Source organism: Ixodes scapularis, unplaced genomic scaffold, assembly GCF_016920785.2.
Source record: "Ixodes scapularis isolate PalLabHiFi unplaced genomic scaffold, ASM1692078v2 PGA_scaffold5__190_contigs__length_132052651, whole genome shotgun sequence".
Taxonomy (NCBI): domain Eukaryota; kingdom Metazoa; phylum Arthropoda; class Arachnida; order Ixodida; family Ixodidae; genus Ixodes; species Ixodes scapularis.
In genome coordinates this window covers 91,912,559-91,938,934 of record NW_024609880.1, presented here as the reverse complement: position 1 = coordinate 91,938,934, position 26,376 = coordinate 91,912,559, and the positions used below count along the sequence as shown (strand labels likewise).

Here is a 26,376-nt window from a genome sequence, read left to right as displayed (position 1 = left end):
GGCGCTCTACCTCCTCATTTCCGGGAAAACAGGACAGGAGGAGGCAAAAGCGGGGGTATGCACACCGAGGCGCTTGCACCGTCGGCGAAGCCGCCGTACCGGTGGCCTTCTTGCACGGCATTTGGAGTCTGCTCCTCACGTGATCGGATATCGGCAAATAGCGGCGCGGTGGCACGTGGAAACCAGACGCGCAAGTCTGGCTGGAGCTTATAATCTGAATGCTGTACTAGAGTACCAGTTCCTGTATAGGCTCCCTACGGGAGCCAGAGTTGCGCGTCTATTTTCTACGTGCCGCCGCTCCGCTATTTGCCGAGATCCGACCACGTACCGTGCAAGAAAGTAACGTTGCACGCGCCCCGCCGTACGCACCCCTGCTTTTGAGCGCGCCGCGCGCCTCGTCGGTTCGAGAGTCAATGGTTCCAGTACCCTCTCCCTCTTCGTAGTGGCCGAGCAGGGAGGGAATATGGTTTCGTTGTGTCGACCTCGGGGGCGGAAGATTACGCACGATGGTATCTAGGTCACAGCGCCTCAATGGTTGAACAGGATGTAGCTGACGTTTTGGGTGTTGAACGGGTGGGAGAAGCCTTGCGCGCGCGTTGTTTTCTCGACACTCAGCCTCGTGTCGAGGTGGCAGCACATATTCGCCAAGAGGTCCAAAAGTCGCGCGAGGAGCTGGATCAACATGCCGTGCAGGAAAGACGGCGCTACGAAAATGAACGCGCAACTCCGACTCCCATAGGTGACCTATAAAAGAAATCTTTTATAGGTCACTTTGTCCCGAAGCGCCACCTTAGTTCCATCATCCCCACTGAAAATCGCATTGCATAACCATACGTGCGAGCGAAGCCGGTAACAAGCGCGAGCATGTTGCTCTGCAATCGAACTACGTTTCACCGACATATCGTTTTATAGGTACGCGATGATTCATCGCCAGAATGCTTCATCGACAGCACAAACTACCTTTTTTCTGTAAGAAGCTGCCTCACACTGTTGCCACGAAGCGGATAGTACGTGTAGGATACACCCGCGACGAAATGCCCCTACAATGCTAAATCCGCGTAACGACTGTCGATGGAACGGTAGTGTCGACGAACGAGTGTCCATGAAACATCTGTCCACAAAAAGTGTTTTTTGGCGAAACGATAGAGACCCGTCGCTCTGAATGACGCCAGCTCTACACGCAAGTATAATGTCTCGAAGCGGCGATGTCGTGCTCGTTTGTACACTCAGAGAACCGGGCACCGCCACCGCGCACACATGCCACAAATACAAAAGCGAAGAAACTCTGACATAAACAGGAGAAAAAGGAAAGCACGTCCCCAGCTAGCAGGCCCCATGCCTCGGAAAACGCAGCATCCAACGAGTGCATGTAAACGGCAGACTTACCTTTATGATTTATCGGGGGGGGGGGGGGGGGGGGGGACATCTTGGTTTGTGACTGCAGTGCAGCTACGTGCCAAGCATCGCTTCGTGAACACGATCCGCTTTGTCCAACCACCTTCTAAAAAAACACGCAATTCAAAATAGCGCGAATGAACAAAGGCGATGTCACCCGCCAGCCGAAGCAAAAGCATGGCCACCGAAGCTAGCCAAGATGGAATGCAGGAGGTGAGGAGGTCAAGTCTCCTAGCAACACGAAGGCCAGATAACGCGCGAAACGTGATCGCTATCGCGATAGGTTGTCAGTCGGATGACGTGTAACCAGTGACCGCTAATCAGGACGCGCGCTCTACACTATTACCGCGCGCATTTTGTTTGTTTTCTTGCGCTCTCCTGATAGCACTCCCTCTCCCCTTTTTGAAAAAGGAAAAGGGGAGGGGGGGGGGGGTGTAATGGTGCACCTGGCAACACCCTCGCCTCGCCCGCCGATTCTTTTGGGAGAGGAGGATCCGCGTGATGGGAGTGCGATTACGCTCGCCGGGTGTCTCCAGTCGAAGGGGGGTGTAAGGGTGCGCGATACACCCACATACACCCTTTTTTTCTGAGAGTGATGTCTGCATAAAACCTAAAAAATCAAAGCTCTAACTGCCGAAAATGCAAAAGTGCATGCGCAACACCGCGGTGCTTGAAATTTTCTTTGAAGCGTTTGTTAACCTTTGAAAACAGGATAAAACAGTCAATAGGATATCGAGGCTTCTTTCTTCCACGGACATGCACGTTTTCTAGCCTGTTTTCACACGTTCCCTTTTTGTGATACTGAGTGCCCTTCTACGCTGAGCCACCCATGACCTTCGGAGCTGCGTAATGGCACCGTTTTTTCTCGTAACCTATAGAAGAAGTAGTCTTCTGTTATGCAGCGAATAGGGCGAATTGGTAAACGTTATACATGATGAAAACCGCTCAAACGACGACGACGGTGTGAAGAAAACAAACACGAAAAGCGAAATTGTTCTCGCAACTAAAGTTTTGTTATTGAAATTAACAGAAAGAAAACAGCGTAGCCGACACTGACTACATCAACAAACACCTTCTTATCTATTAGGCACTACACAATATTTGGAGCTGAACCGGTTCACACACCGCTATTGATTATAGCTCGCAAAGAACAAACCTCTTCATCTTACGGAGCTAGCGACGGCGCGCTGTTAGCTGTCAATAAATTGTTGCGTCTTTTATCGGTGTAAGATATTTTGATTTTATGCTTGCTGCTTCATTAATTTATAGAATAGGTGATTACTAATCTCTGAGGAATTGATAAATATGCCCAATGAACTTCAAGAATATTACAGAAAAGAGGACATATTTTTAATGAAGTGACGAATGCGAATTGTGTCAAATTGCCACGTTTGACGCAGATTCAAGCTAAGCTAAAAAAATATCGGTGAGCTTTTCTCCGCATCCGCTCAAAGGCCGGTGAGCTTTTCTCCGCATCCACCGGTTTTGCGGTGAGCTTTTCTCCGGTCAGCTTATCTCCGGTGAGCTTTTCTCCGGTGAGCTTTTCTCCGGTGAGCTTTTCTGCGGTGAGCTTTTCTCCGCCGCCCCATAATATTGGACGGTTTCGCGTAACGTACACCTTGGGACACTTTTAGCGAGAATGCGACATCGGTGCTTATTCTTCATTTCAAAGGGCGGACGCCAAAGTTTACGTCATTGATTGAAGCCCAAAAAGGACACTTTGCAGGCTACACCAATAGAATGTTATTAGGTCAACTTTTCAATCTTAGAAGAAGAAAGAAATCAAAACAAAAACTGGTGATTACTTGTTTGAGCAAGGAGTCTTGCGTTATACTTCCTCATCGAAATCTCTTCAGATTCATGCTGGAGGGCTTTCGCCCTATAATTTTATATTTGAGGATGCAACATTTTCCGCCTCACTGGCGTTATTTTTGCTTTGTGGTTAAATACGTTAGCTGGGGTGGTTGACGACATAAATAGGGAGCATTAGTTGGTACTCGATGTTTTACCTGTTGGCCTCTTTTTGAAGGTAATAGTTGCCGGTGATCAAGAAGTCGGCTCGTCGACGGCAAAAATGGCCGCAGCAGGGGCCATATTTCATGGCGCGCTCTCTGCACCTAAGAGGACCAGCTGCTGCTCGCCGTCTCTCTGTACGTGGTCGTCCGCCGGCTTGTCCTATCAAGCGAAAAGAGCACGCCATGAAGATGCGCTTTTTGCCACGTTTGATTGGTCCTCCCGCTCATAAGATCGGCCGCGCACGGACCTCAGGGGAAACGAAGTAGAGACAAGGTCATTATCATTTATGCTCGGGGTAAGAGTGTCAGCTAATCTTCTAGATCAGTGATCACAAACGCATTTGAGTGCGGGGGCCAGATAGTCCACACCGGAAAGACCGTGGGCTATCGTTAGACCGGAGAGAGGGGGGGGGGGGGGGGGGGGGGTTAGTAGAGGAGACCTTCTGCGGAACTCTTTTTGTAAACTCAGTTTTGCCAGTGACGTCTTTAGATTTGATTATCTTATACGAAACTTTGGTCTCTTACCTGATCTGATAACAGTAATTAAAATGACGCCGCCCGGCCAACGTGCTGGAATTTAAATAGAGCAAGAAAGCAAGTACACTGTCGTTCCCGTTGCTCAATTTACTCAGGAATTAACCAAGCTAAATGTTTCTCCAAAAAACAATCACTTAATTTGACAGACCTCGCTTCCCAGTCGATTTTCACTACAACACCTGAACAAATATTTGTCTTTTAATGGTAATTTTTTTTTTCTTATGTCAAAAATTGCGAGTTTTCTTTTTTTTTTTTTTTTTTGGCAGTTGTTCTTTTTGATTGAGAGTTCACGTAGCCGAGATGCATTCTTCAACGAATAGCTCGCGTTTGCAGCCTAATAAATTAACTGTTGTGCATAAAAAAAATGAAGCAAACAAATAAAGCGAAACAAAGGGAAGATGAACGCAGATAAATAAGACCTATCTGAATACGTTAGAAGAGCAGAGCTGCGTTTCTAGCGAAAATGAATGGGCGAGGTGTGATCACTATGGCGCATGCCATTTCTAGTGCTCGTTACATTGGAACCAGGACTGGTCACCGGTTGTCTACGGGCCACGTACCAGCGAGTCGCGTACCGCACGCGGCCCGGGCGCCGCGTGCTTCAGACCCCTGGCCTAGATGAACGGAGAAGCGTATCTTCTCTATCATGCAAGCGGTAATATAATATGCAACACAAAATATTTTATAACACTGTTGCAGTTCGGCACATGGGATCCCCGCCAACTTTGTGAGCTTCCAAAACAAGCGACAGATCTGTAAAGCGAAATAGGTGTGACATAGAAAGTTCAATTCAGAACTTTGGTCTGAAACGCAGTTAAGTCTTAATCGGAAGATGAAAAAATATAGAGCTCAAACTCCGGACTTTCTGTCTATTTGCTAGGTTTTCACGGACGGCAATACGTAAGGTGATTCATTTATTATTTCATGCATTCATTTCCATCTTTATAATCTTTGCTGTTAAACATTTGATGTTCAGGAGATGATGCACAGTGAGATTACAAATTAGTCAAAAAAGCTTAGATAAAATAAATATTGAGTTAATTAAAACAGTTAATACTCGCTGCACCTGGGTGTCGTTATGAAAGTGATGCATGCAATTAATGGAAATGTGGTAAATTGAAATGGAAGGAATAACAAAGAATGCAGAAGAAAATAGCAAAGGCTGCCTTTAAAGGGTGACTGCAAAGAAAAAAAAAGATTTCTTTTAACAGCCTAGTTGGGACAAGCATGTCAAAAAAATTTTCCGAGAGAAAAAAAAATTTACAGCAATATTTATTGCATGAGACTGATTTTAGTTTGCGGCTATTTCGTCCGTTTTAAACCGCGCGGCAAGAAGTTTTGATTCCGTGATGTTAATCCCAATCGACTGCTATACTTCTCATTGGCTAAGAGTTTGATGGACAGCTTTGATCTTGGTCGTAAAACCTTTGTTATATGTTGCAATATCCTCTTGAGCGGCATACTTTTACGTTTAAAGAATAACCCATGTGATGAGAGATATTACTTTACAAAAGGTTTACAAGACGGGTACTTCCGTTTGGATTCATACCATAAGAAACAAAAGCTTCGCCATCCTTTCATGGCCGACGGAGTATTGCCGAAGTCTCCGCTCCCGCCTGTATCGCCTACCTCCACTAATCGTTTCGCCGAAGTGGTCAATGTTTCGTGCTGATCCAGGGGCTTGAGTGAGACTTTTTGAAGTGATGTAGTGTGTGTTTAGCAGCTGTCGCAGGTGTTAATGATGGGAAGCGACGCGGGGTTTCGGCTTTCATAGCGCGGTTTTTTCGGTTTTCTCCTTGCTTGCTTAACGTGCTCTTTTCGTTTTTTTTTTGTTTTTTTTTGCTTGTTTGCGCGTGCAGTTGCCGACTTTCCGGAGATTTCACATGAGTGATCCCGAGAGCTAGCCTTCCAGCGGCCATTTCGCCCCGAAAAGGAATGCCATTTGGCTGGAGTCAATCGGGCGGTCGCGTAGCGACAAACGTGTCCAGTTACGTTCTCGTCATATCTCTCCGGAGGCCGTCGAGATTCACACCGGGTGCACCTAACGTCCGCGACGAGGCACACAAAATAAAAAAACACTATGTTCACTACGTATAAAATGGTCTCAGTTCACGCATCAGTGGGCAGGTAGGAAATCTTGCCCAAATTTGTTCACACCGCACGATGAGCGCAACACGTCGCTGTGCAAATGCAGTTCAACAACACAAAGCATAAAAGCTGCAGATCTAGGACAACAATTCGCAGTTCACTGTTCAATTAAAACGACGTAATTTTGTTGAAAACGCCCACAGCTTTTGACTCGGGGTATGCGTCGGAAATCTTCCACATTTTAAAATAGAGGGAAGGAAGATTTACTTTTAAAAACGCTCGATGCGTCCTCCCGGACTAGTTTGACTGGATCAGCTGACGACGACGGGACTGAACCCGTTGAACCTCTACCCCACAACAACAAAATTGCGCTCCGTGTTAGTGTGGGTGTCTACCTCCAAGCGCCGCATTACACACACCACGAACGTTTCAGCTCTTTGTCACATCGCCGTGTTGCATTAAACAGAACTAGATCGCCGAAGTCAACGCAGCGCTGTCGTGAACCTTGGCTTGTGGTTGTGCACTCGTGGATTCTTTGACTCCCTTCGCTTTCCAAGCACACATGACGATTACGAATGATGCTTTCCGTCGTCCGGGAACATCACAGGGGCACTTCTTCGGTCACGTCTTCGCTATGTGCTCGCAAACCCCGCAGCTTCTCGTGCACCGTCCAACCAACATTACTAAAATACTCAGTTGGGAAACTCGCCTTCGAAACCTGGGCCGCAGGCGTCCACCGAGACCGAGCTAAATACGACAACAGCGCCACTCTTTATCATTTATCTGTACTGTGGTCACCTTGAGCTTTTAGAAAGCATGTTTTTGCGTAAAAACAAACGGAAAAGACTCTTTTTGTAGAAAATTTATGAGAGGTTAATACAAAATGAAGGGCGCGTAATGTTTTTAAAATCTTTAGTTTGCAAGGTTTTGCGGCACAATTAATATTGTTTTTATACAACCATGCCTCAGCGGTGCTTTCGGGTAGCCCGTCCCGACCTAGGTGCATTATAACTACGATAGTAAAACGCGGCGTGTCCGCTGGGGAGACGGGGGTGGCGCCCCTGTAACCTCTTCCACTCTGTCTATTTTGGAGCAAAAGTGGCGGATTAAAGCCAAATAACCGTCACGGGCAGTTCCTTCAGTGGCCGCTGCGGGAGAAATGGCGGTGTTGTGTTCGCCGTTAGCTCGGTGCTCGAGGACAGATCGGGGACACTTTTTTGAGCAGTCTCTATGGCAGTTTCGCAGCTGAGTGGTTCTAGTAACGTTGCCTCAAACCAAAACAATACCGGCGCCATGTTTAACTTGCCTTGTTGCCAGATCTTACCGGGAGTCGAGACGCTGCGTCGTTCAGCTCCGCAACGCAGGGAGACTGAGGGTCGGGGCGTACTTCTCCTCCGGGGGGTCGAAAGAGCGGGAGTTTCAAATGTGGAGAGGTTCTGAGTCCGGATAAATCACGACCAGTGGCGAAAATACTTATAATTTTTCTTCGCGGAACATCTTTTTGTGACATGCTTGTCCCAATTAGACTGCTTAAAAAAAAAAAAAAACTTTTTTCTTTTTAGTTATTTTTTAAACGTGGCAAAGCTGGAAGCTGCTTTCTATAAAAAAAAAAAGCAATATTTTTATGAGAGGTCTACAACTATGGTCTTGAAAGAAAAGGACCATTTAATGTTCCTCGTAGAAATACCCGGTCATTACGATCACCGTAAAAGTGACGTCAGGGTCAATTTAATTTTCATATTTACAGAGATGTCTTTTTTTCTAATTTTTAAACTAATCTTTTTAGGGGCTTTACCGCTTATTGGCATATTTGATAAAATCGTAATGATTGGCCCAGGGTGTCATAAAAAAAGTGAATGTAAGGGAACGTTTTAGAGTGTTATGCGCATGTAAGAAAACACTAAAAACAGGATCATTAAACACGGATCACAAAATTGAACAAAGCCATTGAAATTGATTGTGGAGACCGAAAGACGTTTGCGGGTATAAAAACAAACAAATCTTTATCACCACAATTATCAAAGATAAAAGGAGCTGCTACAAATGCATCCTGCTGTCGCTGTGATCCCAGCCAGTCTCGCCGTTCGGACAGGGCTCGTGATCCGTGTATGGTACACGCCACGGCGTGCTTCACGCAGCGTTGGGTCACTGTCACGCCTCTTGGCGTGGCAGGCATTCCTGTAGCTATCGCTTGTCATCTACAAGATGACACCAGGCGCACCTTGCGCCTGCGCCAAGACAATTTCATGACACGTCTCCAACACCGGATTTGCGATACGCTCGCAGGAATACATGCGTAAAACAAAACTTAAGGCCGGAAGTAGAGTTGGAGAAGGTTGATTCGGACGTTGCAATGACCTGCAACTCCAGGCACTGTGAAGGGAAAAACCCTAGCTGTAAAAAGGACTTTTTCCTCGTTGGATTGTTTGGACTGCAACTATATAAGACCTTTGGACTCCTGTTAGACACCACGGCCCCCTTTGCGTAGAGCTCAACGAAGGTCAGTAGGGTTGCTAACTTATGGTGGCACCGCTTCTCACTCTTTTCTTCTTTTTTTTTTAATTCATGCCTATTCTTGTTTTTTTATTAAAACAAAACGTGTAAGAGTAATGTTGCGGTAAAATACATTTATTCTTTATTTAATGTAGAACTAGTAGTTGAATTGCGCAAATTGTTAAAAGTTATTTTGGTGTTATGATTAAAGCAATTTTAACAATCATAAATATTTTTGTTCGTGAGGCAGAACACAGGCCAAGTAGAACACCGCATCATCAACCTTGAAATCATGAAGGTCTTTGCTGTTGCCTTGATCACCCTTCTCGTTGCTGGTGAGTAAATGATTGGTAGTTATTCATTAAAATCTCAAACTGTGAACTCGGAAGCTGCTTTTTGAGTTCTTAGTTATGAACCCTATTAACTAATGTCCCGCATGTTTCTTAACTTTTTCAGGAGCGTTTATGACCTCCAGCGCACAAGAAGAAGAGGAGCAAGTGGCTCACGTTCGAGTTCGTGAGTAACGCCAACCCAAATATTAGTATCAGTAAAAACATTAAGAAACATACAGTAATCTTTAGGCAAGAAGGGGATAATAGTTTGTATTGTGATGTTGTTGCAAGTATTTTGATCCGACTAAACTCCAGAATTTTCCACGAGTAAAACAACACGCCTTTTCTGCTATGCTATGTAGCATTGTAACGTCGGAAATCTTTTTGAGCGCTTATCACCAAGACAAGAATACCAAATTGATTGGCTGTGCGCATGCGTGGATTTTAAGATTCCGCAAATATTCCGCCCATCAGCTAGGCCGCTCTCAGCATGCGCGGAAGGCTACCATACGGAGAGCTACTACTTTTTTTCAAAACGCCTTTAAAATCCTAGTAGACAAAGCTGGTCGCAGGCAAAAATCTATTATTGGAACGACTTACGCTTCTCCACACATCAAAATCAGATGGCAGCCACCCGATTTGCCACAGCGTCTGCATTAGGAAGCCACGTTAAGGACTTTAAGGAACCTATCTTCAAAGTGTGCGTGCAAGAGTCAATGCAGGTCCGATAGCCAAACGTTCAGAGCTACTCAAGGGGCCAACAACAGTGACGGAAATACTTCAAAGCAAAAGGTTTTCGTCCTTTCTTCATCGGCGAATATGTTTGAACTGAATCAAATGAGCGACATCTGTGGAAGCTTTAGCCAAAGAGCTTTCCAGTCTGTGCGTCATCCGAATATCCCCCACGCCGTACGACACACTATTTTCGCCATTTTATGTTCATAGCTTTCTCGATTTTCTCAAAGCAATTTGTTGAATCATGATATCAAATTAAGCCAGTTATTATTTCACAGGTATAGCACATCATGACAATAACAAACAAAAAGAAAAACAGGCCGCGTGTATATCACAGCTATTATGTGAATATGCTGAATTGTGAATTTACTTTCGTAGTAGCACAGGTTTATGTTTTTTTTAGTATTGATGCACAACGTATTATTACATATATCTCAAGTGTTTATCAACTGTTACTTGGGTCGCACTTGTGGGCTTGGTCGTATCTTCATAAGTGAACTAAAAAGAGCTCATGCAACACCATATAGAATAACGAAGGCCTCCGAACGCCCGACTCTTTATCCATGGAACGTCATCACAGCCGGATGGCGCAAACTCGGCCATTGGACCCGAGCCCTAAGCCGAGCGTACTTCAGCGCGTTGATTGGACACGAGACCCGACCGAGCGATGACGCACCACTCGCGTCCAATTTCTATATTCGCACAATTTCACCGTGATGACGTCGAAATTCTCGTGTGCAGGCTTTGATTATTCTAGTTGGGGTTGGTTCAGGTCGGTAGCCTCTCAGAATCGCGATCATCCTTTGGATCACTGATAACAAAGCGGAAGAAGGAATTACAGTAAATGTTGAGTATAGCTTTATTAACAACTTCTCATTGCAGCAATACCCGTCACACTGTAACAAAAACAGTTGATTATTTTGTTACTTATAAAAAGCGTTATTTGATTTTGTTCAAGTTTCGAGTTGACTGCAATATGACATTACTTTCCTAGTTTTTGTTTCTTACTTATCCCTTCGGATTTTGTGGCAATCGGACGTTATGTGGTTCACGAACGAAGTGAAAGGTAGAGATCAAGCTCTATGCTTCTTTTTCCGCAGAAGCGCAATTCATTTTGCTCGTGTTCATTCTTATAAAAAATCTTTCTATTAGAAGCGACACCAATCGCTATTTATATTGCCAAAATTGATTAAGCGGTTGCGAATGATTAATGTTTTATGCAAGTCGTTCAATATACGTGTGCGAGCTTTTAAAATGTAAGGTTAGTGGTAATTCGCTATAAATGTGTTTTTTCAGGACGTGGCTTTGGATGTCCCTTCGACCAAGGTGCGTGTCACAGGCACTGCCAGAGCATCGGACGACGCGGAGGTTACTGCGCGGGATTTATCAAGCAGACGTGCACATGCTACCACAACTAGAAAAAACCGACGCTACTATGCCACCCCAAATGTGAGGAGGCATTCGACATTGATACGTTAGACAGGAATCTATGGTGCTTTTCGGTGTACCGTGAGCTTATTTGTGAGGATGTTCTTGTCTTGGAAGCACACCGACTTCTGTAACAGCGTGTTTACCGTCCTTGCGATGGCCGTTCAATAAACTCCTTACGTTGGTTCACAATCTGTCTTTAGTATTGTAGCTAATTGAACGCAAAGCTATTATATTTTCACTGGCAATTTTATTTGTTGCGTTTAGTACATGATGCGGCGTCATAAATTTGCCCCCCCAAAAAAGACCCCGGCCGTAGTGGTGAAAAGAAAACCCAGCACGGGCGTTTCTGGCGCGATAAATCGCTGGGAACGAGATTAGACCGGCCAGCTGCGAATTTATGTGCAAGGGGTTGGGCAGAATTAATAGGCCGCGAATCTGTCCTAAGCAAGACATACATTGGCAATCCCCAACAAGATAGGCAACAATAAATGAAAAACAACAATAAAGACAACCAACAACAGTACGATCATTAAAAAAGTTTAAATGGGCCGTGAATGAATAAAGAACCAAATGCGAGCATCACACTGTATATATATGCAATTCAGCAAAACGTTTAATTTTGCTTTTTTTTTTCAAACAACATACAAAGAAATTATCGTGTCGTTATAAGCCCGTAATTTCAAAGCTTTCAAGATATATAATTTATAATTTATAATAATTTTTATTTTTGCATCCGTATGGGTTACAGACGCCGGAGCCACGGACAAAAAGTCAACAAATGTTGACTTGACGGGGTCCGGGCCCCGTGCACTTGGCAGACAGCTATGGCGATACAAAAATAACTGCAGAGATTACAGCAATACGTAAAATACATATATAAAAGAGACCTAGGTTTCACAGGTTAACGAAAACAGCTCTATACAAAAAGTAAGTACAATGACTTAGGGTTTATATTGTAGATGTCCACGTCATCTACGCAATATTTGTTTAGCAATGAGGGTAGATTATGTTTTAAAGACTGGTAACTGTAGTTCGTGCGAAACGGAAACACTTTCCATTCCTCGGAGTAGCGGGTGCAGATGGTGGGTATGTTTTTGATTAATCCCGATGTCTGTTTCAGAAAATTAATAGATTCAGGGGAAGAAAAAAGAAATGATCGAGTCAAAAGGTACTCATAAAAACGATGTATATTTATAATTTTGTATCGTGAAAATAGAGCCTCTGTGTGGGCTAAGAAATGAACGTTTCCAACAAAGCGCAAAACTTTTTTTTGTAGTAATAATATTCTGTTCAGATTTGTCCCTGTGGTCGTGCCCCAAACGAGATGGCAATAGGATATTTGGGATTTAAATAATGCATGATATATTTGTAGTTTTATTTTTTCGGGGAGAATGGCTCGACAACGTGCAAGCACACCTACAATTTTGCATAATTTGCTGACGACCTGGTTTATGTGTTTATCCCACTGTAAGTTATCTGAAAATATAATACCTAATGTTTTATGTTCTTTCACTAATTCAATCGGCGTGGATTGAAAATGGAGAGTTTCATTTATATTTACCTGTTTATTGGACGGTTTAAATAAAATTGCGTTTGTTTTTGTATCATTAATATATAGGCCATTTATTCGCGACCACAAAAAAAATCTAGACAAAATTAAATTTCCTTTGGTTATTAGGTTATCCGCATCCGCGTCACTGAGGAACAGACTGGTGTCGTCGGCATACAAGACAAATTTGACATTTTCGGAAATATTCACAAGATCATTGATATAAATATTAAAGAGCAACGGACCCAAAATGCTACCTTGTGGCACGCCATACTTAATCTGCAACAGTGATGAGAAGTGACCATCGATGATTACAGATTGCCTACATTCATATAAGTAAGAATACAGAAGTGAAAGTGATGGACCGCGTATACCATACCTACTTAGTTTGTCAATGAGTATGCCATGATTGAGACAGTCGAAGGCTTTACTAAAATCAATGAAGATGCCAAGTGTCAAGAGTTTGCTTTCTATATTTTGTAATATGATTTCTTTTTGCAAAAGAAGCGCAGATTCGGTAGATCTTCCTTTTCTAAAGCCAAACTGAGATTCTGTGATCACGGAGTGTTTGCACAAAAAACTATTCAGACGACAAAAAATGATTTTTTCGAGTCCCTTTGAAAAAACAGGCAGAACAGATATGGGTCTATAATTTGACAGAACATTCTTATCTCCACCCTTATATATCACGGACACTTTTGCAAGCTTCAGTTTTTGCGGGAATTTTCCGCACGATAAACACAGATTAAAAATATGTACAAGGCATGGTGTAATTATATCAAGAACAAATTTAATTGGTTTTATTTGAAGGTCGTCAATATCACACGTTTTGCTGTTTTTTAGGCCCATAAATACCCGAAACACTTCATGTTCGGTTGTTGGATCAAGAAACAGGGTTTCACTAACCCTTTGATAAATGCCTTCTACTGCATCCTCGCAGTATGAACTCGAGGCCAGGTTGACAAAATGAGAGTTAAAACATTCAGCAAGCGAGGTTCCAGACAGCAATTTTCCATTTACCTGGAGCTCTCCTAAAAAATTATGTTGTCTGCCGGGTTGGAGAATTTCATTTATTGATTTCCAGACGACATCTGGACGTTTTTTTGCACATTCACTGAATAAAGCTTTGTAGTAATCATGTTTGGCCTTCTTGAGTTCCGACGTCAGAGCATTGCGATACTTTTTGAATACTATCAATTTACTCGGGTCCCTTGTAGTAACGAAATTTTTGTACAAACGGTTCTTATGCGTGATTTTTTTAAGATGAAGAGGCGTTACCCAAGGCTTTCGAATTTTCTTTGATGCAGAAGTTGTTTTGTAAGGAAACCATCTGTTATAAACCTTTTTTAAAATGCTAAGGAACTTATCGTAGGAGTCATCTATGTTTGCTTGTAACGTAACTGGCGTCCAATCTATGCTTGCAATCTCGTTTCTAAACGACAGTAAGCTTTGATCAGATATGTACTGGAAGGAAAAAACATTTCTTTTTACTTTAGCCTTTGTGTTCGAATCACGGAAAGATATAAAAATTGGAGTATGATCACTAATGTCGCTACAAATAGTGCCAGCACTATTTACTTGTGTAGTTTCGTTTGTAACAAAAAGGTCGATCACACTTTTTGACGAATCAGTGGTTCTAGTGGGCGACGTGATTACGTTTAAAAAACCGTAAGAAGTAATAATGTTATTTAGTTGCTGTGACAGACTCGAGTTTTCTTGCATGTTCACATTAAAATCACCTCCTATGATAACCGATAAGTTATTTGCAGACGCAAATTCCAAATAAGTGTCTAAAAAAGAAAAAAATTTGCCGAAATCTGTTGAAGGCGGACGATAAACAACAGAAAAGAGTTTATTTTCACACTTCAAACTCAAAATTTCATAGTTCTCCGTGATTTCCGTAAACGAAAGCAGCTTTTCACACTGAAACTCCCGGTTTACCATGATTGAAACACCACCCCCTCTGCGTTCACTTCTATTAAGAGAAAAATTATTATAGCCTGGTAAGATTAGCATATCCTGGTCAGACTGACACCAAGTTTCAGAAAACATTATAACGTCAAAAGTAACTTTACACATCTCAAAAAGAGTGACAATGTCATCAACTTTGTTTTTTACGGAGCGGGTATTTAGATGAAAAACAGCGATATCCTTTGTACCACAACAACTTGCAATATCAGTTGGTAGAACTAATTCGTGATAGTTCATAAGGAAAAAAAAAAGTACTAGTTTTAGAAATCAACTAACATATTTTAGCAAGGTCATCCTCATGAGTGATAGTAACAACGGGAGCGTCATCAGATTTTCGTGCCAGGATTTTGCAGTTCCGAACCCAGACATATCGCCATTGGCACTCTCGCTTTTTAGCCTGGGTCATTCCCAGTAGCCGTTTAAGAGGGGGGCATAAGTGTTCATTCACAAACACAGGCGCGGCTGTATCAAAGCCAAGATCTGTAGTAGTGATTCGTTTTTTCTTTGCCTTTTCAAGAATCAGGTCACGCGTGTGCCTGTGTTGAAACTGCACGATCAAGTTACTCTTTCCAGGGTCTCTGGTTGGCACTCGGTGACATATGTCTATGTCTGAAACTGCAATGTTCTCGCCCACCAGTTCGCCGATAGTACTGATTAGATTCATAACGTCCTCGTTTTCAACTCGTGGAATCCCCTTTATTTCCAGGTTTCGATTACGGGAGTACTGCTCGCATTGAATGAGTCTCAGTTCAGTTTCACGAGCGGTCTTGAGCATGACGTCATACTTTTCTTGAAGACCGACAGTTTTTTTTTTCCAAAGCGGAGTTTGCTTCCTCGGCTGCTTTCAACTTTGCTTTCATGTCTTCATAATCCTTGTTTATGAAGTCCATGCTAGCCTTTATGCCCTAAAGTTCCGACTGAACGGTACGAAATTCCGTCCTGAAATCGCGTTCAAACGTTTCTCGAAACAGTTTGTGTTCTTTTTTTAGATCATCTTTAAGTTCAGCAAGCAATTTAGTTATGTCCTTGGTCATGGCGAAAAGAATGCTCAAAAATAAAAATTCGCACAACAAAAGCAGGGTGACAGCGAAGGTAGAGGGCTCAACAATAAAAATTCGGACAACAAAAAGGGCTTGGCAGCAGCGACGACAGTAATACACAGTGGATAAAAAGTGTAAGCAACGATAACCAACCTGCAATGGTAGCGCAGATTTTTAGAAGCGATGTTCAGTCAGCCGCCGCCACTGCCAAAGTGCCGAAAGAACGTGTAGCGCCTCCTCCTTTGTAGCTAGGTGTCGCTAGGGTGACAGTCCAACTGGCCAGTAGCAGTTTCCCACGCTCCGTCGAAGATGACTTGCACGTAGTTGTTTACGCGCTGGCTTTGCTTGTGGTTGATCGCACTCGATGAAGATGCTTGAGGACCGCGTGTTCCAGCTGCGTGTGGTATCAGGGGCAGCCTGCAATGGTAGCGCAGATTTTTAGAAGCGATGTTCAGTCAGCCGCCGCCACTGCCAAAGTGCCGAAAGAACGTGTAGCGCCTCCTCCTTTGTAGCTAGGTGTCGCTAGGGTGACAGTCCAACTGGCCAGTAGCAGTTTCCCACGCTCCGTCGAAGATGACTTGCACGTAGTTGTTTACGCGCTGGCTTTGCTTGTGGTTGATCGCACTCGATGAAGATGCTTGAGGACCGCGTGTTCCAGCTGCGTGTGGTATCAGGGGCAGCCTGCAATAGTAGCGCAGATTTTTAGAAGCGATGTTCAGTCAGCCGCCGCCACTGCCAAAGTGCCGAAAGAACGTGTAGCGCCTCCTCCTTTGTAGCTAGGTGTCGCTAGGGTGACAGTCCAACTGGCCAGTAGCAGTTTCCCACGCTCCGTCGAAGATGACTTGCACGTAGTTGTTTACGCGCTGGCTTTGCTTGTGGTTGATCGCACTCGATGAAGATGCTTGAGGACCGCGTGTTCCAGCTGCGTGTGGTATCAGGGGCAGCCTGCAATGGTAGCGCAGATTTTTAGAAGCGATGTTCAGTCAGCCGCCGCCACTGCGAAAGTGCCGAAAGAACGTGTAGCGCCTCCTCCTTTGTAGCTAGGTGTCGCTAGGGTGACAGTCCAACTGGCCAGTAGCAGTTTCCCACGCTCCGTCGAAGATGACTTGCACGTAGTTGTTTACGCGCTGGCTTTGCTTGTGGTTGATCGCACTCGATGAAGATGCTTGAGGACCGCGTGTTCCAGCTGCGTGTGGTATCAGGGGCAGCCTGCAATGGTAGCGCAGATTTTTAGAAGCGATGTTCAGTCAGCCGCCGCCACTGCCAAAGTCTGCATATATGCTGGTGATAAGCAATGAAGTGACGGATCCTAAGGGCTAACAAATGAACAAATGCGACGCAACTTAAGTGTATACGTGCGCAGCATGACAGCTCATCATAAGAGTCCGTGCTCAGTCATAAGACTCGAACCCTTTCGCGCAACATTACATTACGTAAAAAACAGCGGTATGTAAATTAGAGCAGGCATAGATATAGCATACAACATTAAAGTTTTATGACACTGGTAACATCTTGTTGTGTCAAATTTAACGATCACTTCTTAAACCCCCCAAAATATATTTCATGACATGCTATTCGCCATATGGTCGCTGCCTGCATCAATTTGCAACAGCACGATAGCGCCATCGAACCTGCATTGTACATTATAATAACGATATCGCTTCATAAAGCCATTTTCTTAAGTCAACGTTACTGTAGATTATCTGAGCTTTTCGGAATTCCCTCCTTCAGTCCGCCACCCATCGTTTGAAGCACTATAAAGATTGTTGTTTCCAAACTGTGTTCTTTAGAGGACGGTGGAACACCATGTAGGCGACTGCTTCGAAATATACGAATTTTATAAATAAACTGCAGTTACCATCGCGGCCGTGGCCTTAAAACGATAAGACTGCTCACTGGACAAGTTGGTAGTTCAGGCTGAGTAACGTTACAACGCACCACAGAGAAACACTTACAAGCACACACACACTGAAACAATATACTGATTTGGCGCCAAAGGAGTATATATTTTTTCAGTGTGTCTGTGTTTGTGAGTGTTTCTGTTGTGGTGCGGCTGTAACGTTATTCAGCCTTAACGGTGGCAGCTTAGTCGACGGGAGGCGAACAGAAAGGGGCAAGCGTGGGGCATATTTGGAGCTGCTAGGCGATAGGACGCATAGCGAAGGCAGCCGCTATTAATACCAGCTCGGTGAGGTTGCAACGTCCATCTATACTTCGCTTCAGCTTATCTAGACGCAGCTGATGCTACGGGCAAATAGGACCAACCAAGTAGGGTCAAAAGCGCAAGCCAATGTGGCTTTGTTGTTTATGATTGGTTCGGCGATGATAAAACACGTACAGAACAATGGCGGACGCCGTGCTGCTTCTGTGCTTTGGAAATGTCTCTTTGGTCCCATCAGCTCCTAGCGTGGGCTGCTTCAGGACTTCACGTGAAGCTAAGTATAGGAGTATACATTCAGCCCTCGTGCTGCGTACCTGGGTATGAAATAATCGCGCCGGACGAGATAGCGCCTTTATCTAGTCAACCATCTGTCAATGACTGAGGAATTCAGAGTAAGTGGAAATTGTTGCGTGGGAGTTCATATCTGAACGGACGCGTGATACCTTACACATATCTGTTACATGGGAAACCCCAGGTTCGGCTGCTGGCAACGCTCCCCATATTTTCGGACGCAGCTACGGGTATAAAAAGCGCACTGAGGCTTGGAGCGCCTAAGAGCCTTTTCGCCTCGGCACTCTGCGAAGGTAAGACAATCTTTGTAAACTTAACCGCTGACTGAGCGATTTCCCTTTTTTATATAAAAAAGTGCTATATTTATCAAATACGTAAGTTGTGAATGCCTCTTTTCGGTTTCGTGTCTAAATGTTCGATTTATCAATTATTATCGCGTGCTCTATATAAGCAGAGATATGTATCGCAGTTGGTTTACGTTTCTGTCCAGCGATACTCTTTAACGTATGAAATTATATATATTTTATTATATTTCATTTATGATTGTATAGAAAATTAAAAATTAATATTGTTTATTTAATGATAAGCTAGCAGTTGAATCACGCACATTTTTAAGAGCTTTTGTGTTATAATTAGAGCAATTTTAACAGTCATCAATATTTTTTTTTTGATGAGGCGGAACACTGGTGAAGTAGACCACTGCATCATCAACCTTGAAATCATGAGGGTCATTGCTGTTACCTTGATCGCCCTCCTCGTTGCTGGTGAGTAACTTTTTGGTAATTATTCATCAAAATCTCAAACTGGGAACTTGGAAGCTGCTTTTTGAGCTCTGAGTTATGAACCCTATGAACTAATGTCCCGCATGTTTCTAACTTTTTTCAGGAGCGTTTATGACTTCCAGCGCGCAAGAGGAAGAAAACCAAGTGGCTCACGTTCGAGTTCGTGAGTAACGCTAACCCAAATATTTGTATCAGTAAAAACACAAGAAAAGTACAGTAATCTTTAGGCAAGAAGGGGGTAATAGTTTGTTTTGTGATATTTTTGCAAGTATTTCTATCCGGCTAAGCTCCAGAAGTTTCCACGAAGAGTAAAACAACACGCCCTATGTGCTATGCTTATTAGCATTGTAACCTCAAAAATCTTTTTGAGCGCTTATCACCGAGACATAGAATACCGAATTAATTGGCTGTGCGTATGCGCGGGATTTTATATTCCGCAAATGGTCCGAGCATGCGCTAGGCCGCTCTCAGCATGCAGGGAAGTCTACTACACAGAGGGCTACTACGGTTTTTCAGAACGCCTTTCAGATGCTAGTAGACAAAGCTGGCCGCACGCAGAAATCTATTCTTACAATGACTCACGCTTCTCGCCACACCAAACTCAGATGGGAACCACTTGATTCGCCACAGCGTCTGCATCAAGCAGTCAGGTTAAGGACTTTGAAGGATTCATCTTCAAAGTGTGCGTGCACGAGGCCACGCAGGTCCGATTGCAAAACGTTCAGAGCTACTCGAGGAGCCAACAACAGTGACGGAAACACTTCAAGGCAAAACGCTTTCGTCCTTTCTTTATCAGCGAATACGGTTCAATTTAATAAAATTTGGAACATTAGTAGAAGTTTAATCCAAAGAGCTTTCCAGGCTGTGCGTCATCCCAATACCCCCCAGCCCCAGGCCCCCCTATTTTCGCCATTTTATTTATGTTCATAGTTTTCTCAATTTAAACCGCTCTAGTTAAAAATTAGTGATTCGTCACCACTAGATTTTTTTCACGACATGACAGATTGATCGATTATCCTTTGGATCACTGATAACAATGCGGAAAAAGGAATAACAGTAAATGTTGAGTATAGTTTTATTACAAACTTCTCACTGCCAGCAATCCCCGCCGCACTATAACAAAAACAGCATGATTTTTTTTGTTATTTATAAGAGGAGCCATTTGATTTTGTTCAAGTTTTAAGCTGATTCTAATATGACATTAGTTTTGTAGTTTCTGTTTCCTACTTATCCCTTTAGATTTTGAGGCAATTAGACGTTACTTAGTTCACGAGCAAAGTGGAAGGTAGAGATCAAGCTCAATGCTTCTTTTTGCTCAGAAGCGCACTTCATTTTGCTCGTGTTCATTCTTATAAACATCTTTCTTGCTTGATTATCATTTTATTTGAATACAACACGCAGCCCCCCCCCCCCCCCCCCCCCATAGGAAGCATACAAAGAGAAATTAACGGTTAATTAAAAAAATTTCGGATTTTAAAATAATAATAAAATAGGTCTCAATTTCCAGTGCCCCAAAAGAACCATAGCAGGAAGTGTTCGATTTTAGCGGGAAATGGTTGATTCAATTAATGATTCAATTAATCCTTGAAAACAGGTATAATCTAAATCACGATTGAAATAATTTTAATTTATATTCTACACCCCACTTTATACCAATTGCGGTGCGACAAGAATCGCTTTTTATATTGACAAAATTGATTAAACTTATGCGAATGATTGGTGTTTCATACATCTCGTACACTGTACGTGTACGAGGTTTTTAAACTGTAAGGTTTGTGCTAATTCGATATAAATGTGTTTTTTCAGGCCGTGGATTTGGATGTCCCTTTGATCAAGGAGCGTGTCACAGGCACTGCCAGAGCATCGGACGACGCGGAGGTTACTGCGGGGGAGTTCTCAAGCTGACGTGTACATGCTACCACAACTAGAAAACACCAAAGCTACTATGCCACACCAAATGGGAGGAGGCATTCGACATTGATACGTTAGACACGAATCGATGGCGCTTTTCGGTAGACTGTGAGCTTATTTGCGGGGTTGTTCTTGACTCGGAAACACATCTACTTCTGTAACCGCGTGTTTACCATCCTTGCGATGGCCGTTCAATAAACTCCTTACGTTGCTTCACAATCTGTTTTTATTATTGTATTTTATTGAACACAAAGATATTAACATTGTCACTGGTAATCCTTTTTGCCTTTTTTGCCTGTAGTACAGGATGCGGCGTCATAAATGAGCCCCCAAAATAGACATCCGTCGTAGTGGCGAAAAGAAAACCCGGCACGGGCGTTTCTGGCGCGATAAACCGTTGGGAGCGAGATTAGATAGGCCAGCTGCGAATTTAAGTACGAGGCGTTGGGCAGAATGAATACGCCGCGCGTCTCTCCGGTGCAAGACATACATTGGCAATCCTGAACGAAATTGGCAACAGTAAATGAAAAATAACAATAATGAAAAGAAACAACAGTACGAACAACAACAAAAAAAAGTTTAAAGGGCCGTGTATGAATACAGAACTCAATGCGAACATCACACCATGAGTCTCAGTGAAAAAGGAGGAATATTGCCGCGCGCGCAGCTGGCCACGTAGGCAGCGCGCGCGTGGCCTAACGGTTATCGCGCGTGCTTTCCACGTTGAAAGCCAGGGTTCGATTCCTGGCCGCGGAGGCGCATTTTCGTTGACTCTGTAAAGTAATGTTCCGGTAAAATCGAGAACCATGTTGCTTGTTCGAGGTCAGAATGTTCTACGCGCCGAACCTTCTACGCCGAACGATCCAGAAACCCACGAGGGTACATAAGGGATTCCGCAAGGCGAACGGAGTCAGTTTCGCACCAGCGTTCCACTCTGCTGCTACGCCGACTTCGACGCCCGCGACGCTCTGTTATTACCTTTTGTACCCTTTTATTTTTGGCACAAGTTCGCCACATTAAACGTTTATTTCTTTCTGTTTATTTCCTGTTTTTTTTGGTCACCACCCGTGACAATATAATCACCGCGTATTCATCGCAATAAAAAGAAAGAGTATACATCTTCAAAGTGTGCAACGTCCGCAACGTTTTGAACTCTTCAAGTATCAACTATATTGTTTATATATATATATATATATATATATATATATATATATATATATATATATATATATATATATATATATATATATATATATATATATATATATATATGCAGATCAGCTATACGGTTCTGTCTTTTTTTTTTTCAAACAACAAACCAAGAAATTTGTGTCTTTACCTGCCCTTAATTTCAAAGCTTTCAAAATATATGCTGTTGATAAGTAAAGAAATAACGGACCATAAGCTCAAACAAATGAATGAATCCGACGCAGCTTAGGTGTATATATGCTCAGCTTGACGGCTCCCTATGAGAGTCCGGGCTCAGTCACAAGACTCGCCCCTTTCATGTATACTTTACGTTACGCTAAACCACTGCCCTGTGTAAGTTGGAGCAGGCGTAGATATAGCATACAACAATAAAGTGTCATGACACGGGTCACACCTCGTTGTGTCAAATTTAGCGTCACTTATAAAATCTTAAAAAAAAAACAGAGACAAAAAAATCTTTAGGGAGGTGTCATTCGCTTACAATAAAATTTAAAGCACTAAATACTCCCAGTTACTCAAGTATCATCTTTCTCGAATCCTGCCGCTCTCGCGTCTCTCGGATTTCGGCGACGCGTCGCAATTTGTGTTTGTTTTTGTGTGTGTGTTTTGGTTAATGGCGCATCTTACATGTGAACACGCGCGCCCTTCTTGGTCTGTCGTGGCCACCGCCGACACGGCGAGGTTGACAAGGTGGTCCTACAGCCAACAGGTCAGCAGTGGCCACTGGCAACAAACCGCGACATTTGAGGTGACCTCACGCCTTTTTTGGCTGAAGGCCCTTCCATTATACGCCACAAGCGCTTTAATTTGGTGCTTACCAACGTGCAGACAATCTTTTTTTCTTTAACACTGGAAGTGTTTATAAAAAAACACAGAAAAAGCTGCCGGAAATAGGCGCTGCTATCACTGATCTCTATTTTAGTAGGCTGGATCGCGGATCGGGAGCTCGCCTGTGTCGCCACCGGTGGCCATTGCTTGACACCAGGCAATACACGCAAGTCTATGGGAGAAACGCACAAAAGTACGAATATTGAAGCGTGTACGCTGTGCTCGAAGACGAGTATTTTCTGGTGCGCTGCTATCCTTATGTCGGGTGTTTGCAGTTCGAATCGGTGTTTGTCAAACGTCTGGTCGCCCAATAAAAAAGTCAGACGTACCGGAGCACCTACGGCTGAGCTGGAAAGTTTGCTCTCATAGTGGAGTAAACAAATGAGCTTGCCGTCAATGAAACCGTCCTCGGGGAAGCCCAGATGTTGATGAATGACAAAGAAGTTTCATCTCGACAACGGCTTTCCGAGGGTGAGCGAATTCCGGATAGCAAAGCCTTCGAGCTTGTCGTCTGCTAAAACCAACTCAACGAAACCACCGGCCACTCCGCGGTAACTCTAGGTAACTCGCCTCATTGAGCTGTGCTGCAGCGGAGTCACTCTCGACCACAAAATATTTATTCATAAAAATTTCGAGGGCTGTCAGTTTTAATGTTTGTACGCAAGCTATATGACGGGCTTATCGAAAAGCATCCAAAAAGCTATATATGGCTAGCGTGTATATTTCCTTACTAAAAAATGAATGAATGTCTATCGATCTTTTCCAGCGTCCGCACAAAACACCTGCGTTGACAGTTCTCATAAGTACGTGCACTATGGAAAAAAAAAAGTGTGTACATTTTTCCGCAGTGAACTAGGGGCAGCCATCTGCTGCCATTGAATGACCCTCCCTATACTTCGTTTCAGCTTAGGCCCGAGCTCGGCCGATGTTGTGAGCCGAAGGGTCAGTCAAACAGCGAAAGAAGCACAACGACATGGCATGCTTTTTGCAGGTAATAGGACTAGCCGGTATTCGCTGTCTCTCTGTGCGTGCTCCTCCACCGGCTAGTCCTATCAAGCGCAGAGAGCAGGCCATGACGTTGCGCTTTTTGCGATGTTTGATTGGCTCTTCGACTCATATCACCGTCCGCGTTCGGACATAAGGTGAAACCAAGTGTAGTACTTATATCGACGTTAGGCGAGAGAATTGCTCGAATGGCAAGGCTGAAATTATGTCTAGACCTGGAAAACGGTTTCTGCCATGGCACTGCGCTTGAAATTTCAGCATCTGGAACCAATCAGAGGGACACCAGTGGTTGACGGAACTAGTCAAAAGGACACCAGCGATTGGCATTTAGGATGGGGAGAGTGCACATCTGGGGCAGTTTTGGAGTGCGGGCTTTGTACCGATTGGTTCTTGATTTTGTTCCACGACGTGGCTCTGTCTGTCTGTTCAACCAAGCAGCCTGAGACAGCCCCTGCAGGAACATCGGACGGCTCGGAGGCACCAGGGTCTTCGAACAGACATGAACGCGCAGCAAGCGCTAGAAACCTTCTGTAGCATCCACCATTCAGGATATAAATAAAACGTGGAGCGCTACTGCTTTGCATCAGATTGAAAGTTCATTTACGTGGACGGCCTCCTCTTGGAGACATAGCTGCAGCCATCTTAATGTGTTCGCAGTTATTGCAATATATGTTCAACAAACGAATTGCACGGTGCAATATAGTTTCATTGCTGAAGTCCGCTTTACTCAATTATGCTACATGTTTACTGACTCCCACTCGCCTTACGAGCAAGCAGATGTCCAAATTCATTTTCAGATTCTAGATATTACTTTTTCGATCAAACTTTTTTCTAGTTCTCTTTTGCTCATTGCATTGACTCGGAATGACACCATGGCACAGATTTATTTATTTTATCTACCTCCAGTCTCACTACGCCAATACACCTGGAACTGTTATATAAAAAACTAATTGTACTGTTCAGAATCTTTATACACACATTTTAATGTAAGCAACACCAAACTGAAATAAAAGATACAAAACAAGCCATAATTGGAGAAAACGGAAAAAAAGTAAAACTTATATATTTGTTAACACAGGCACGCTACACAGAATGTAAACCTAGGAGCGAGGGTGAAAAAATAGAAACCCAAATATGAACGTAAAAATAAAATTAAATAGGTTGTGTATTCGCTCACAAGTGAACAGATGCAATCATCATGCCGTATAAAGACATGGGTCTAAGCGGAAAACAATTATTACATGAACACGTATTCATTGATAATTTAAAAACCTTGGAAGCGCTATTAAAATACCGAGAAACCAACAATGGTGTCCTCAAAGTTACCCTAAAAAAATACTCCATTAAAAAAAATTTCCCAAAAGCCTAGACAAGAAACGTGTATAAAAATATTTTACAACGGAAAATCTTTTTTTTTTTTTTTTCAACAATATCTACGCCTCTAGGCGCAAAGTTAGGTCAAGAAGGTGGAGGTCACAGCACGCTAAGCCCCGCCCCGTGCTTCCAATGTGCTTACATCTCTCATTGACTGGAGAGATGATTGACGTGTGAAAGATAGGTTGTAAATTTGTTTCTCCGTGCCGTAATAGTATTTTAATCGAATATTTTTTTTATGTCTGAAAAACACCTAGCGTCAATATTGTTTTCAAATGTTTTCTGAAATTGTTTCTCCGGCTTTGTCTTGAAACGTTATGAAACATGGCTGCCAGGGTCTGGGTGCTGAGCGGGCTGAATGAGCGTAGCTCGTTGACCACGTCATTTTTTAGGAGTGCGGGTCGTTTTAAGTTTACAGAAGGATTTAGAGGAAGATCTCATCAGCGGACATGGTTTGCAGCAGAGATAGCAAAATTACTTTAAAAAAAGTGATTAAATTGCATTACTAATTTCTTTTCTGAAAACTGAAAAAAATGTAATTAATATACATTACCGCAGACGAAAAGAATTGACATTACGTTTAAATTACTTTCGGAAAGTAATGAAATTACTTTGACATTGCTTTTAATAACTTGAGGCAGTAATTCGCACTCCTTTTATTTACCACATTCACCACCACAGTGTTTACAAAACAAGCCCTTGTTTGCTCACACAGTGCGTGTGCAGGAACCAGATCCGGGAGAAGCGAGGCGCTGCGCATGCGCAGTGCCGATAGCAGTGCCACCGCAATGACGTGACGTCAAAGAGCTCAGTTGGTCTATATGTACCAAAACTCCGGTCTTCCCGTTTACACCGCAACAGGCTTATGCGCCTCAAAGTGAACCCTACTCAAGTGAACCACGCGACATAAGTGTTAAACATAATGAATAGCTCCTTTAAATGTAACTCAGAAATACAGTCGACTCACTGGTTTCTACGTTCATTCAACAAAGAAGGTTCTTACTAAAAGGTTGATATGCTTCCGTGTTCCTGATTTTTAAGTTGCAATAGCAGTTCGTTCTTCCAAGGAGTTGTCACGTGAAACGTGTCCCTTCCGCTTCGGACGCTATCTAATCCTATTTGGCACTGCAGTGGAGAGGAGGAGAGCCCGCGAACAGCTTTATTCAGCGTTCAAAATGGGAAAGCGAACGCGTGCCTGTACCCTCCACGGCATTGCCAAGAAAAATTGT

General features: G+C 43.4%; 2 protein-coding genes across 3 annotated transcripts; both read left to right on the top strand.

Annotated features, from left to right (window-relative positions):
- Positions 1-8,781: 8,781 nt before the first annotated feature.
- On the top strand, positions 8,782-11,093 carry LOC120843578 (4 kDa defensin-like). Its single transcript, XM_040214980.2, has 3 exons — positions 8,782-8,863; positions 8,985-9,044; positions 10,892-11,093. Exons 1-3 carry the CDS (start codon positions 8,821-8,823, stop codon positions 11,011-11,013), a joined length of 225 nt encoding a protein of 74 aa, XP_040070914.1. The 5' UTR covers positions 8,782-8,820; the 3' UTR covers positions 11,014-11,093.
- A 7,213-nt stretch (positions 11,094-18,306) lies between these two features.
- Positions 18,307-20,947, top strand: LOC120843595 (defensin-like). Of its 2 annotated transcripts, none has more exons than XM_040214999.3 (4): positions 18,307-18,331; positions 18,714-18,802; positions 18,924-18,983; positions 20,627-20,947. In XM_040214999.3, the coding sequence occupies exons 2-4, from the start codon at positions 18,760-18,762 to the stop codon at positions 20,746-20,748; spliced, it is 225 nt and encodes a 74-aa protein (XP_040070933.2). In that variant the 5' UTR covers positions 18,307-18,331; positions 18,714-18,759; the 3' UTR covers positions 20,749-20,947. The 2 variants fall into 2 exon arrangements, with proteins under 2 accessions (XP_040070933.2, XP_040070934.2); XM_040215000.2 differs by having other exon boundaries at positions 18,308-18,331; positions 18,718-18,802.
- Positions 20,948-26,376: the final 5,429 nt, after the last annotated feature.